At 46.2% G+C, this 15,602-nt stretch overlaps 1 protein-coding gene across 1 annotated transcript in view; it reads left to right on the top strand.

Moving 5' to 3' along the window:
* The window catches only part of LOC137634814 (tetratricopeptide repeat protein 21B-like), a 100,968-nt gene that overhangs the window by 8,841 nt on the left and 76,525 nt on the right, over positions 1-15,602 (top strand). Inside the window, exon 3 of the mRNA XM_068367364.1 lies at positions 6,231-6,365. Within this exon, the coding sequence (XP_068223465.1) occupies positions 6,231-6,365 (135 nt within the window). The remainder of the gene's footprint in view (positions 1-6,230; positions 6,366-15,602) is intronic.

Genomic DNA, 15,602 nt, shown 5'->3' with positions numbered 1-15,602 from the left:
TTTCAACTTGCACTCTATCGTTACGATAGAGAAAGAATGTTCACGGTTTCACATTGCAGTAAGAGTAACCGTGTCTAGCGTTTTGTTCATTCTTTCTTAACTTAATGGTTTTGATCCTAATAAAGGAACTTTTCAGTTTTTTCCTTTAACAATAATATGTTTTAACGATATATATGATTGGGCTCTTCTCTCAGGTTCTAAGTCAAGAGAGAGAGAGAGAGAGAGATAGAGACGGAGGGAGAAAGATGATAAACGTTTCCCTCAAGCCTGCCAGGCGTACGAGTAACGTCGTTATCGTTTTGCTCTTATCCCTAGTCTCTTTAGGGGAAGAAACTAAACGTTTCTAGAGTGATCTAGTGTTTAGTCTCTTTCCAGCCACTGAATTTTCTTTCATTAGATTTTTCTGTTACATTGTAATTTTGTTTTCGCAATTACTAACTTTTGAGAAGGATAGAATTGCGTGTTTTAGGTACAAACCACTTAAAGTTTCGAGTTCAGTGAAATAAGTGCAAACAGAAATCAAAGTGATAAGTGATTAGCGCAAAGTATGTCAGTGTTATGCGTGAGGGTACTTTTGTGCGCGCCAGTCGTCCTCCCAGTCCGGGACCTCTTGCAAGCTCCCAAGCCCAGGGGAGAAGCAATGTCGAAGGGCAAAAGGGTTCGGCAGGCCTTGATCGGCGCACAGAAGTATCCTCGGTGGTTGTGGGCGTGTCTTACCGAGACCGTCACTCCCACCCGCAGACGATTGAGCCCTTATTTTGCTCGTCTGCAGAAGAGATTTAGAGGAGAAAATAAAGGCAGAGTTACGCTGGTCTCAGGTCTCAAGACCTCTTAAACGTAAAGTCCAGACCTATGCCAGACGTACGAAGTAAAGTTCAACAACCCGGATGCAGTCATTGGGTTAGCTCTGACTCTCCTCAGTCATCAGTTTGTCGGGCTGAGAGTGCGCCTACACTCCCCCCCCCCCCCTATGCTCGCTCCGCCTGATCGCAGTACCACCTGCCAGGCGTACGATGTTGTGGACTCTACTACAGTCCATGCAAGCACAGCTTTCGGACCTGATGCGTGAGTGTCGTGCTGAGAGTGTTGCACCTCCTCCTCCTCCTGCACCGGTGGTGCACCAACCGCCTGCACCCGTTCAGCCTGTGCTGCACCCGCCTGCACCGGTGGTGCACCAACCGGCTGCACCCGTTCAGCCTGTGCTGCACCCGCCTGCACTCGCTGCACCCAGTCGCAGCACCATCTGCCAGGCGTACGATGTTGTGGACTCTACTACAGTCCATGCAAGCACAGCTTTCGGACCTGTTGTGTGAGTGTCGGGCTGAGAGTGTTGCACCTCCCCTGCACCCGTTCAGCCTGTGCTCAACCCGCCTGCACTCGCTGCACCCAGTCGCAGCACCATCTGCCAGGCGTACGATGTTGTGGACTCTACTACAGTCCATGCAAGCACAGCTTTCGGACCTGTTGTGTGAGTGTCGGGCTGAGAGTGTTGCACCTCCCCTGCACCCGTTCAGCCTGTGCTCAACCCGCCTGCACTCGCTGCACCCAGTCGCAGCACCATCTGCCAGGCGTACGATGTTGAACCTCTTTCTGTGTTCGCTGTTCCCAGTGTTGTTCAGCCTCAGCCTTCTTTAAGGCAACCTTCGGTTTGGGATCAGGAGGATTACTCCACTCTTCCTCCTCCTCCCCTGGCTGCTCCACCGGTGGTGCAACTCTCGGTGGAGGTACAACCTCTTCCACCTGTGAGTCAGTCTCCTCAGCTGCTGCACCGAGCTCAACCCGTGCACCCTGATCCTGCGCCTCAGACACCTCTGCTTGCGGGAACTTTACCTTGTTCTGCGCAACCTCGGTCTCTTCACGCTCCACTCATACCACAGGAACAGGAACTTTCTGCACCTTCCACTGTTGTTGTTCCAGCTCGTTCTGGCTCTGCTGTTCAGCATACCTTACCTCCATTTTCAAACCATGGCAAAAATATGAATCATGAGTTATGAATGTAAGGTAAACATTATGTTGATTTTTAAACCCCATGCAAGCATGCATAAAGCACTCTAGCACTGGTCATGGAATTTCTGAGAAATGTTAAACGCCATGCACACGCTCTGCTTTCCTTACAGCAGGCTCTGCTTACAGCAGGCTCTGCTTACTACATGCTCAGCATTCAGCATGCTCTGCATTCAGCATGCTCTGCATACAACATGCTCTGCATACAGCATGCTCTGCATTCAGCATGCTCTGCATACAACATGCTCTACATTCAGCATGCTCTGCATACAGCATACTCTGCATTCATCATGCTCTGCATACCTTACCGCATGCTTCTCAACATATCTTGGGTTGTTGCCAACTCACTAGACTGTCAAGCAGTTTCATAACGTTGCCTTCTAGTCTGCTGCTTTTGCACCAGTGAACCCTCACTCAGAGAACTTAGCTTTTCTAGGATAAGGTCCCTGTAGATGAGAAAGTTCTTTTCTCCCTCCTTCTGATATTCCCTTGAGGACTCTGTCATTTGGAGGGAGCCTTTAGCTGCATAACCTCTTATGGACTTTTATTTAAGCATAACATGCTTACAGGGAAGGTAATGGTTCCACTTCAGCCGCTAATCCCGTCTGTTACCACACCTGCTCCCATAGACCTTGAGCTGTGTTGCATGACATGCAGTCCAAGCTTAGTCCTTGTTAGAGGATTTTTGTTTACGGAGTCAATGTGTCACGGGGAAGACGTTCAACAACCAACAGAAGGGACTTGTTGTGACGCAGTGCGGCAACCTCAGCAACCCGTTAAGGAGTTGTCTGTACGACCCAGATAGTCTAGTCAGATTCGGGTTGTCACTGTACTTCCTCGCTTGCCCATGATTGTCAGTTTACAGACTGTGCAGCAGTATCATGATCTTGTGTCCGGCTCCGTCAGACGACTGGCTTTTAAGAGCTCCCACAAGTCGTCGCTGTCTGGAGATTTTCAAATGGACTATGGATCTGACCAAGGAACTGGGCCTCCTGGTCAATTTTGAGGAGTCTCAGCTCGTTCCATCCCAGACCATTGTTTCCTTGGGTATGGATCTTCAGAGTCGAGCTTTTCGGACTTGTCCGTCGGCCCCAAGGATCTTCCAAGCCCTAGAATGCATCCAGAGCATGCTGAGAAGGAACCGATGCTTAGTCAGGCAGGGGATGAGTCTAACAGGGACACTTTCATCGCTGGCCCTGTTCATCGAGTTAGGGAGACTCCACCTCCGCCCCCTTCATTATCATCTAGCTGCTCACTGGATAAAGGACATGACGCTAGAGACGGGCTCAGTTCCTGTTTCCGAAGAGATGAGGTCTACTCTAACGTGGTGGAAGAACAGCATTCTTCGCAAGGAAGGTCTACCTTTGGCTGTTCAGACCCCCGACCACCGTCTCTTCTCGGACGCATCGGACACGGGCTGGGGTGCGACACTGGACGGACAGGAATGCTCGGGAACATGGAATCAGGAGCAAAGGACACTTCACATCTATTGCAAGGAGTTGTTGGCAGTTCATCTGGCCTTGATAAACTTCAAGTCCCTCCAGCTTAACAAGGTGGTGGAGGTGAACTCCGACTACACCACAGCCTTGGCTTACATCTCCAAGCAGAGAGGGACTCATTCGAGGAAGTTGTTCAAGATCGCAAGGGACCTCCTCATTTGGTCAAAGATCGAAAGCTCACGCTGGTAACGAGGCTCATTCAGGGCGATATGAATGTCATGGCAGATCGCCTCAGCCGTAAGGGTCAGGTCTTCCCCACAGAGTGGACCCTTCACAAGAATGTTTGCAGCAGACTTTGGGCCCTGTGGGGTCTGCCAACCATAGTTCTATTCGCTACCTCGATGACCAAGAAGCTCCTCTTGTATTGTTCTCCGATTCCAGACCCAGCAGCAGTTCGCGTGGATGCCTTTCTGCTGGATTGGTCCCATCTCAACCTGTATACATTCCCGCCATTCAAGATTGTCAACAGGGTACTTCAGAAGTTCGCCTCTCACAAAGGGACACGGTTGACGTTGGTTGCTCCCCTCTGACCCGCGAGAGAAGGGTTCACCGAGGTACTGCAATGGCTGGTCGACGTTCCCAGGACTCTTCCTCCTAGAGTGGACCTTCTGTGTCAACCTCACGTAAAGAAGGTACACCCAAACCTCCACGCTCTTCGTCTGACTGCCTTCAGACTATCGAAAGTCTCTCAAGAACTAGAGGCTTTTCGAAGGAGGCAGCCAGAACGATTGCCAGAGCAAGGACGACATCCACTCTCAGAGTCTATCAGTCTTAATGGGAAGTCTTCCGAAGCTGGTGCAAGGCCAATGCAGTTTTCCTCAACCAGTACCACTGTAACCCAGATTGCTGACTTCCTGTTACATCTAAGGAACGTAAAATCCCTATCAGCTCCTACGATCAAGGGTTACAGAAGTATGTTGGCAGCGGTTTTCCGCCACAGAGGCTTGGATCTTTCCTCCAACAAAGATCTACAGGACCTCCTTAGGTCTTTTGAGACCTCAAAGGAACGTCGGTTGTCCACTCCAGGCTGGAATCTAGACGTGGTCCTAAGGTTCCTAATGTCATCAGGATTTGAACCGTTCCAATCAGCCTCTTTTAAGGACCTCACATTAGAAACTCTTTTCCTCGTGTGCTTAGCAACAGGTAAAAGAGTAAGTGAGATCCACGCCTTCAGCAGGAACATAGGTTTCACATCTGAAACGGCTACATGTTCCTTGCGGCTCGGTTTTTTTGGCTAAAACGAGCTTCCTTCCCGTCCTTGCCCTAAGTCGTTCGAGATCCCAAGCCTGTCCAACTTGGTGGGGAACGAACTAGAGAGAGTACTTTGCCCTGTTAGAGCTCTTAAGTACTATTTAAGAAGGTCAAAACCATTACGAGGACAATCAGAAGCCTTATGGTGTGCTATCAAGAAGCCTTCTCTACCAATGTCTAAGAACTCAGTTTCTTACTACATCAGGCTTCTGATTAGAGAAGCAAATTCTCATCTGAAGGAAGAAGACCTTGCTTTGCTGAAGGTAAGGACACATGAAGTGAGAGCTGTGGCTACTTCAGTGGCCTTCAAACAGAACCGTTCTCTGCAGAGTGTTATGGATGCAACCTATTGGAGAAGCAAGTCAGTGTTCGCATCATTCTATCTCAAAGATGTCCAGTCTCTTTACGAGTACTGCTACACCCTGGGTCCATTCGTAGCAACGAATGCAGTAGTAGGCGAGGGCTCAGCCACTACATTCCCATAATTCCATAACTTTTTAACCTTTCTCTTGAATACTTTTTATGGGTTGTTCGGTCGGCTAAGAAGCCTTCCACATCCTTGTTGATTTGGCGGGTGGTCAATTCTTTCTTGAGAAGCGCCGAGGTTAAAGGTTGTGATGAGGTCCTTTAGTATGGGTTGCAGCCCTGTATACTTTAGCACCTTTGGGTTGATTCAGCCTCCAAGAGGAACGCTGCGCTCAGTAAGGAAGACGAACTTAAAAAAGAGACAGAGTAACGGTTCAATTCGACTTCCTTACCAGGTACTTATTATTTCATTGTTATTTGAGATAACTGTTATATGAAATATGGGATACTTAGCTATCCTTTAATCTTGTACACTGGTTTTCACCCACCCCCCTGGGTGTGAATCAGCTACATGATTATCGGGTAAGTTTAATATTGAAAAATGTTATTTTCATTAGTAAAATAAATTTTTGAATATACTTACCCGATAATCATGATTTAATTGACCCTCCCTTCCTCCCCATAGAGAACCAGTGGGACCGAGGAATAATTGAGGAGGTGTCAACAAGAAGTACTTGAGTACCTGGCCACAGGTGGCGCTGGTAAGAACACCCCCTTCTAGTATTGTGATAGCTGGCGTATCCCTCCATAGAATTCTGTCGGGCAACAGAGTTGACAGCTACATGATTATCGGGTAAGTATATTCAAAAATTTATTTTACTAATGAAAATAACATGTTAAAAGGGAATAGAAACTTTAGAAATGACAGATTTGCGTATTCATTTTATCTGGAGTTAAAAAAAATATTACTTATATTTTCAGTTAATTAGTAACTGAACTACATTTTGTTTATAAGGAATAGACTTTGCATGATCAGTGTACTGTACTGTAATTTCATATTCTGTTACCTGAAAAGTTATTGTTTATAGCACATGCTGTATTATTGTAAAATTATTATTGTTGTTATAGCTATGTTATTCAGATGATATAACTTCTGTTCAAATATTACAGAATGAAAGAGATGTAATGTTAGGGGCTTTGCTGGCTCTGATATATGCCCATCGACGATGCCAAGTTGTCGATAAAGAAGCTGTTGCCCAGTTAGATGCAAAATTAAAGGAAGAGAGAAAGCGGGCCTCTGAAATAGTATGTATTTAAAAAATATTGATAATATTAGTATTAAAAAAAGGTGCAGTCCCTGTGTACAATCTTAAAGTATTAGATACAATTCTCTTGTCCATTGGAGCTAAGCTTGAAAATGCCATAATATAGCATCTGAGTAATATATAAAATGTCTTACTTGTGGTAATGAATCAAACATTTGTTCCTACACAAATACAATCCGTTGTTCTTTGCTATAGGAGAAGCATAATAGCAAAGTTGAAATGCGACAGTTAAAAATTGTAACGAGGTGTAAACAACTGGCAGTTAGTCACCCTGCCAATATTGGCAAGGTGACAAGCTCCCCTGTAGCTTACTGTAACCGCAATTTGATTCCAGCCATCAGAGATTACACTTGTTCCTCTCTGCTGGAAACTCTGGCACTTTTTGCTTTGGACATAATCTTTGAAATTTTCTTTAAAAATTCCATCCTCTTTCGAGCCTTGTGTGTGTGTTTTTGTGATTATTAATCATATGGATTTGACCGCAGTTTAGAACCTTTGGGTAACTTTTATGCGTTAATGGTCCTTTGATTATGTTCCTGCTTGGTGAACACTGGGCCCAGGAGGTCATTCTTCAGGGATGCAGTTTTGGAGGAGACAGGATCACTTCTCCTTAGGAGTCTGAGATTGCTTGCGACCTGTAGCTTAAAAATCTTGTTCCAATTTAGAGTGAGAAGAAAATGAAAAGGTTTCAGGTTAAGGCAACTCTCCAAACAAGGTTTTCTAAAGGCAACGGGCTCTTTAACCCTTTTACCCCCAGGCTCTCTGGAAATTTCCAACCCTTAACCCCCAAGGGGTTATTTTTTCCCCAGCACATTTTGCAGTATATTTTTTTTAAATTGCTCTATCAGGCTTAATTATTTGTCATAGAGAGGTCAGGTTGGTCTCATTCTCTTGGAAAATGCCTGAATTTTCTCAAAAAATTATCAAAAATATGAAAAAAAATTTTTTTATAGCATTTTTTTTGCAAGGACGTACCGGTACGTCCATGGGGGTAAAGGGATGAGTTTTGTCAAACGTACCAGTACGTCCTTTGGGGGTAAAAGGGTTAAAATATTCTCTACATCCTAACTGACAGACTTCCTCCTTTGAACTTCTAATAGTAGAAGGAAAAATTAAATCCTTTTTTTCCCACAGAAAAACCCAAAAAGGAACTGGTATTACCATTTCTAAATAAAAAATTCTGAGCTGGCACCAGAAGAAACTTTTACGTGTGTAAAAGTTTCTTCTGGTGCCAGCTCAGAATGTAAAGAGGTGCCTTAACCAGAAACCCCAACTTCCTTAAAATCCTGAGCAACTATACTTGTTGAAACTGCCTCCTTTCCAATACATATATATATATATATATATATATATATATATATATATATATATATATATATATATATATATATATATATATATATATATATATATATATATATATATATATATATATATATATATATATATATATAAAACAGTGGCTAGGTATGAGAGGATTCTTAGCTTGGGAAATGGGGGCCATCTTCTTGGTGAACACTTAAGAGACCATCCTGAGACCAAAATCTTGAAACCTCAGACAAACCAAAAGAATTCTTTTAATTAAGATGGATAGAAATGTGAAAATATGCATCTGTTAGGTCTATTGAAAACATTGAGGGTGTTTCCATAGAAAATTTTGTTAGAATTGTAAACTTTTGAGATTTGAGACATCCAGAACTGATTTACAACCCCCGGCACTTTAGGGAAAACCTGTGTGAAAAGGTTCAAAACCTCTTGTATCACATCTTCTACTAACAGTTTTACCACCTCTAGATTGAAAATTAGTACCTTAGTTTTATTTTCTAGATGAGCTGAATATTGGAGTGCTTCCCCTGGACAAGTGAAGACTGGAGGATAGAGGAATCTTGGAACTTTCTATGACTAGAGCCAGCATCCATGAATTGGGCCAAAGCTTTTCCCAGCATCCCTACTTGATAAAAAATGGGAATAATTTTCTTTGATTCAATCCATGCTACATGACTGACTTTGATTCTTCCCTGTTCTCGTGCCAAAGGGAACAGTCATGGGTTTACCGTGCTCTCATTCCTAACTTCACCTGACCTTTAACTGAAAAGAAATAAAAATAATTGAAACTATATTTATAGTCTGGGTAGTTGATAGTTTTTAATAACTCTGTAATATGCTCTTCATTAGTCAGTCAATAATTCAGGATTCCATTAGACGTACCAGACACCAGGCAGTGTGAACCTGAAAGTAATTTCATATTAACCCGAATTACCAATTCAGTATTTTCATATCTAGAAATAATAATAATTATCAAACTTATTGCAGTATCTGGACCCAACCTCATTTAGGTAACTGGCAACATTAATTTAAACAGATAAATAGATTAATCATTTGATGTTAAAACCCTCAATATAATTATATATACATTTCTAACCACATATGTCAAAAGATCTAAAAGAATTCATAAATGTATTTCTTAAAGTATTATGGAGCTTATTTGCTGATGGGTTTAAGGGCAGAGAACAGATCGTAATCCATAACTAAATTGGGCAGTTGATCCGTCTTTGCAGGGCAGAAGGCTTTCACACTAATAGGGAATTGGAATTACCAGCCTTTCTTTGTATTTGAGATAAAAATGTATAATCTTAGCCGAAACAAACTACTGTATAAAAAAATTGAGAAGAGTGAACCGTCTAAAAAGCAGTCTTTACTGACAACTCGGAATAAGAATAAAAATCAAACCTTATCCTGGTTTTTCCTCTATAATTTAATTTTCTATTTAACCCTTTTACCCCCAAAGGACGTACTGGTACGTTTCACAAAAGCCATCCCTTTACCCCCATGGACGTACCAGTACGTCCTTGCAAAAAAATGCTATAAAAATTATTTTTTTTCAATATTAATCTTACCCGATGATCATGTAGCTGTCAACTCCGTTGCCCGACAGAAATCTACGGTCGGGATACGCCAGCGATCGCTATCCAGGTGGGGGTGTACACAAGAGCGCCATCTGTGAGTAGGTACTCAAGTACTTCTTGTCAACAAGAACTCAATTTTTCCTCTGTCGTGCCGCCGGCAAGACCTACTTGGATACGCTGTTGATTTTGGAGTTATTGTTCACGATTTGGTGATGTATTTGCTCTAAAGTTTAGCCTTCGCTATTCAGGAAGCTTTATCCTTAGCTTAGCAAGCTTTTGGAATTAATTTGGTTTATTTGTTAACGAACTTTGCTAGATTTTGGAATCCCCCCTTGACTACTGTACTTCTAAATTCAAGATGTCTGACCAGTCCCAAGTTCCTAAGTACAGGCAGTGTAGCGTTAGGACTTGTACTAGGCGTCTTCCGAAGGCCTCTATAGATCCTCACACCGTATGTTCCAATTGTAGGGGTAAATCCTGTCAATTGGAAGATCGATGTGGGGAATGTGCTGGGCTTTCGGAATTCGATTTTAACGACTTCCTTAGATATGCACGTAGGTTAGAGAAGGAGAGAGATAGGAGGAGTTCTTCTCGCTCTGTGGATTTTTCCTCTCCCCATGCCCCTCAACCTTTTCCTTCCCCTGTGGTGGTGACTCCCGAACCTGCTACGAGTGCTCAGCCTGCAATGGCTGATATGTTGCGTGCCATTCAGGCTCTCGGTGACAAGGTGGAGTCATTGGTTAATGACCGTAATCAGCTCTTGGCAGATGTCAGAGAGCTGAAAGCGAAGAGTGCAGTGGGAAGTGTTAGTGCTAGTGATGTGCAAAGTGTTAGTGTCAGTGTTGCGCATGAGGGTACATCTGTGCGTGCCAGTCGTCCTCCCAGTCCGGGACCTCTTGCAAGCTCCCAAGCCCAGGGGAGAAGCAATGTCGAAGGACCAAAGGGTTCGGCAGGCCTTGATCGGCGCACAGATGTATCCTCAGTGGTTGCGGACATATCTGTTAAGGATCGTCCCATCCACATACAGACGAATGAGCCCTTACATTCCTCGTCTGTGGAAGAAGTTTCCAGGAGGAAACGGTGGACCAAGGTCTCACGACCGCTCAAACGTAAGGTCCCTTCCGAGCGAGTCCAACGGCCCAGGTGTAGCCACTGGGTCAGTTCGGACTCGCCGCAGTCATCTGATGACTGCACACCTCCCAAGAGAGGTAGAGTGGTCCCTCAACAGGCTACTGCTCTGTCTGTTGTTGCTCCAACCACAGTAGACCCTAAGTGGTCCATGCTGCAGACTATGCAGTCTCAGCTTGCGGCATTCATGCAGGAGTATCATGCCGAAAAGGTTAACACCTCTCCTGTTAACCTACAACCCGCCGAGGTTGTGCGCTCAGCAGATACTGCGGCTGCCTGCTCCCACACTCCACCTGTGAGAGCTCCTCCACCGATGCGCAGTCCTCCTTGCCAGACGCATGTTCTTGCTGCACCATCTGCTAACATGCGTGAGCTGCCGCATCAGGAGTTGCCGGGTTCCAGCACTATGCGGCATTCTCCTCAGCCCATGCAGCATGCTCTGCATACCTTACAGCATGCTCCGCATACCATGCAGCATGAGCCGCATACCTTACAGCATGCTCTGCATACCCACCGCAGCCCCTCCCACACACCAGCCCTCTGCTTTTGTTGTTGCCAGCTCGCAGACCGACCAGCAGCGGCATGATGTTGGATCCGCAGGTACGCATGCACCCGTACTGCCGGATTCAGCCGTTCAGCTTTCTGCTCTGCCTTTGCCACTTACAACTCAGCTTTCGGATGATGGTGTATCGGATGATGAAGCTGCACATCTGGATGAGCCTCACTCTGATTTTGAAGGGCCCAAGTCTACGCCTCCCTCCTTAGACTTTCGTAAAGTCCTTGCCTTGTTCAGGGACTTGTATCCTGAGCAGTTTGTGTCTGCAACCCCTCGTTCTCCTCCCTCCGAGTTTGCTCTGGGCATGCAGTCTGCTGCGCCTGCCTTCACCAAGCTTGTTCTCGCCAGATCTTCTAAGAGAGCTTTGAGGGTTATGGGGGACTGGTTGCATTCCAAGAAGCAACTGGGAAGGACTTCTTTCGTCTTTCTGCCTCCCAAGCTTGCTTCTAAGTCGAGCGTCTGGTATGCCACGGGAGAGGAACCCGGCTTGGGGGTTCCTGCCTCTGCCCAGGCCGACTTCTCAAGTCTGGTTGACTCTCCCCGCAGGTTGGCTATGAGACGTTCGAAGATCTGCTGGTCCTTTTCCGATTTAGATCATCTGTTGAAGGGAGTCTTTCGTGCCTTCGAGATATTCAACTTCCTCGATTGGTGTTTGGGAGCCTTAAGCAGGAAGACTTCCCCTTCAGATAAGGACTCGGCCATGCTGATCATGTCTAGCATGGACAAAGCAATTCGGGATGGGTCTGGTGAACTTGCGGCTTCGTATGTATCAGGAGTCCTTAAGAAGAGAGAACATCTTTGCTCCTTCTTATCAGCTGGTATCACTCCTTGCCAGAAGTCAGAGTTGTTGTTTGCTCCTCTCTCCAAGTGTCTGTTTCCGGAGGAGCTGATTAAGGGGATGGCTGCCTCACTTATCCAGAAGGATACTCATGATCTTATGGCATCTTCTGCACGTAAGGCTAAAACCTTACCTTCCGTGCCTAGACCCTTCCGCCCTGCAGCAGTTGACACTCCTGCTTCTAGGTTCATCCCGCCCTTTCGTGGCAGAGCCTCCAGCAGAGGAGGTACCCGTGCAGACAGTCACCTTGGCAAGTCCAAGAAGGGTTCCAAGTCCGCAAAAGGCAAGTTTTGACTGCCTTCCTCTCCAAACAGCAGTAGGAGCCAGACTCAAGACCTTCTGGCAAGCTTGGGAGAGCAGAGGTGCAGACGCTCAGTCTGTGAAGTGGCTAAGGGAGGGATACAGAATTCCGTTCTGCCGCAGTCCCCCTCTAGCTACGTCTCCCATCAACCTCTCTCCCAACTACAAGGAGAAGGACAAGAGGCTAGCGTTGCAACAAGAGGTGTCGCTCTTGCTACAAAAGGAAGCGGTGGTCATAGTCCGGGATCATCAATCCCCGGGCTTTTACAACCGTCTCTTCCTGGTAGCCAAGAAGACAGGAGGTTGGAGACCGGTGCTGGACGTCAGTGCTCTCAATGCTTTTGTCACCAAGCAGACGTTCACGATGAGAAGACGAAGTCGGTCTTAGCAGCGGTCAGGCAGGAGGACTGGATGGTCTCGTTAGACCTGAAAGACGCGTACTTTCACGTCCCCATCCATCCAGACTCCCAACCTTTCCTAAGGTTCGTCTTTGGAAAGGTTGTGTACCAGTTCCAAGCCCTGTGCTTTGGCCTAAGCACGGCACCTCTTGTGTTTACCAGACTGATGAGGAATATTGCAAAATTCCTTCACTTGGCAGACATCAGAGCCTCCCTCTATTTAGACGACTGGCTTTTAAGAGCTCCCACAAGTCGTCGCTGTCTGGAGAATCTCAGATGGACTATGGATCTGACCAAGGAACTGGGCCTCCTGGTCAATTTAGAGAAGTCCCAGCTCGTCCCATCCCAGACCATTGTCTACCTGGGTATGGAGATTCAGAGTCGAGCTTTTCGGGCTTTTCCGTCGGCCCCAAGGATCAATCAAGCCCTAGAATGCATCCAGAGCATGCTGAGAAGGAACCGATGCTCAGTCAGGCAGTGGATGAGTCTAACAGGGACACTTTCATCGCTGGCCCTGTTCATCGAGTTAGGGAGACTCCACCTCCGCCCCCTTCAGTATCATCTAGCTGCTCACTGGATAAAGGACATGACGCTAGAGACGGTCTCAGTTCCTGTTTCCGAAGAGATGAGGTCTACTCTAACGTGGTGGAAGAACAGCATTCTTCTCAAGGAAGGTCTACCATTGGCTGTTCAGACCCCCGACCACCGTCTCTTCTCGGACGCATCGGACAGGGGCTGGGGTGCGACACTGGACGGACAGGAATGCTCGGGCACGTGGAATCAGGAGCAAAGGACACTTCACATCAATTGCAAGGAGTTGTTGGCGGTTCATCTGGCCTTGATAAACTTCAAGTCCCTCCAGCTAAACAAGGTGGTGGAGGTGAACTCCGACAACACCACAGCCTTGGCTTACATCTCCAAGCAGGGAGGGACTCAATCGAGGAAGTTGTTCGAGATCGCAAGGGACCTCCTCATTTGGTCAAAAGATCGAAAGCTCACGCTGGTAACGAGGTTCATTCAGGGCGATATGAATGTCATGGCAGATCGCCTCAGCTGGAAGGGTCAGGTCATCCCCACAGAGTGGACCCTTCACAAGAATGTTTGCAGCAGACTATGGGCCCGGTGGGGTCAGCCAACCATAGATCTATTCGCTACCTCGATGACCAAGAGGCTCCCGTTGTATTGTTCTCCGATTCCAGACCCAGCAGCAGTTCACGTGGATGCCTTTCTGCTGGATTGGTCCCATCTCGACCTGTATGTGTTCCCGCCGTTCAAGATTGTCAACAGGGTACTTCAGAAGTTCGCCTCTCACAAAGGGACACGGCTGACGTTGGTTGCTCCCCTCTGGCCCGCGAGAGAATGGTTCACCGAGGTACTGCAATGGCTAGTCAATTCCCAGGACTCTTCCTCTAAGAGTGGACCTTCTGCGTCAACCTCACGTAAAGAAGGTACACCCAAACCTCCACGCTCTTCGTCTGACTGCCTTCAGACTATCGAAAGACACTCAAGAGCTAGAGGCTTTTCGAAGGAGGCAGCCAGAGCGATTGCCAGAGCAAGGAGGACATCCACTCTCAGAGTCTATCAGTCTAAATGGGAAGTCTTCCGAAGCTGGTGCAAGGCCAATGCAGTTTCCTCAACCAGTACCACTGTAACCCAGATTGCTGACTTCCTGTTACATCTAAGGAACGTAAGATCCCTATCAGCTCCTACGATCAAGGGTTACAGAAGTATGTTGGCAGCGGTTTTCCGCCACAGAGGCTTGGATCTTTCCACCAACAAAGATCTACAGGACCTCCTTAGGTCTTTTGAGACCTCAAAGGAACGTCGGTTGTCCACTCCAGGCTGGAATCTAGACGTGGTTTTAAGGTTCCTATGTCATCAAGATTTGAACCGCTCCAATCAGCCTCTTTTAAGGACCTCACATTAAAAACTCTTTTCCTCGTGTGCTTAGCAACAGCTAAAAGAGTAAGTGAGATCCACGCCTTCAGCAGGAACATAGGTTTCACATCTGAAACGGCTACATGTTCCTTGCAGCTCGGTTTTTTGGCTAAAAACGAGCTTCCTTCATGTCCTTGGCCTAAGTCGTTCGAGATCCCAAGCCTGTCCAACTTGGTGGGGAACGAACTAGAGAGAGTACTTTGCCCAGTTAGAGCTCTTAGGTACTATCTAAGAAGGTCAAAGCCATTACGAGGACAATCAGAAGCTTTATGGTGTGCTATCAAGAAGCCTTCTCTTCCGATGTCTAAGAACGCAGTTTCTTACTACATCAGGCTTCTGATTAGAGAAGCACATTCTCATCTGAAGGAAGAAGACCTTGCTTTGCTGAAGGTAAGGACACATGAAGTGAGAGCTGTGGCTACTTCAGTGGCCTTCAAACAGAACCGTTCTCTGCAGAGTGTTATGGATGCAACCTATTGGAGAAGCAAGTCAGTGTTCGCATCATTCTATCTCAAAGATGTCCAGTCTCTTTACGAGAACTGCTACACCCTGGGACCATTCGTAGCAGCGAGTGCAGTAGTAGGTGAGGGCTCAGCCACTACATTCCCATAATCCCATAACCTTTTTAACCTTTCTCTTGAATACTTTTTATTGTTGTTCTTTGGGTTGTACGGTCGGCTAAGAAGCCTTCCGCATCCTTTTGATTTGGCGGGTGGTCAAATTCTTTCTTGAGAAGCGCCTAGGTTAGAGGTTGTGATGAGGTCCTTTAGTATGGGTTGCAGCCCTTTATACTTCAGCACCTAGGAGTCGTTCAGCATCCTAAGAGGACCGCTAGGCTCAGTAAGGAAGACGTACTTAAAAAAGGCAGAGTAATAGTTCAAGTCGACTTCCTTACCAGGTACTTATTTATTTTATGTTTGTTATTTTGAATAACTGATAAAATGAAATACGGGATACTTAGCTTCTTTGTTAACATGTATGCTGGTCTCCACCCACCACCCTGGGTGTGAATCAGCTACATGATCATCGGGTAAGATTAATATTGAAAAATGTTATTTTCATTAGTAAAATAAATTTTTGAATATACTTACCCGATGATCATGAATTAAAGAACCCGCCCTTCCTCCCCATAGAGAACCAGTGGACCGAGGAG

This window comes from Palaemon carinicauda, chromosome 45 (assembly GCF_036898095.1).
Source record: "Palaemon carinicauda isolate YSFRI2023 chromosome 45, ASM3689809v2, whole genome shotgun sequence".
Lineage (NCBI taxonomy): Eukaryota > Metazoa > Arthropoda > Malacostraca > Decapoda > Palaemonidae > Palaemon > Palaemon carinicauda.
This window is presented reverse-complemented; position numbering and strand designations above follow the sequence as displayed.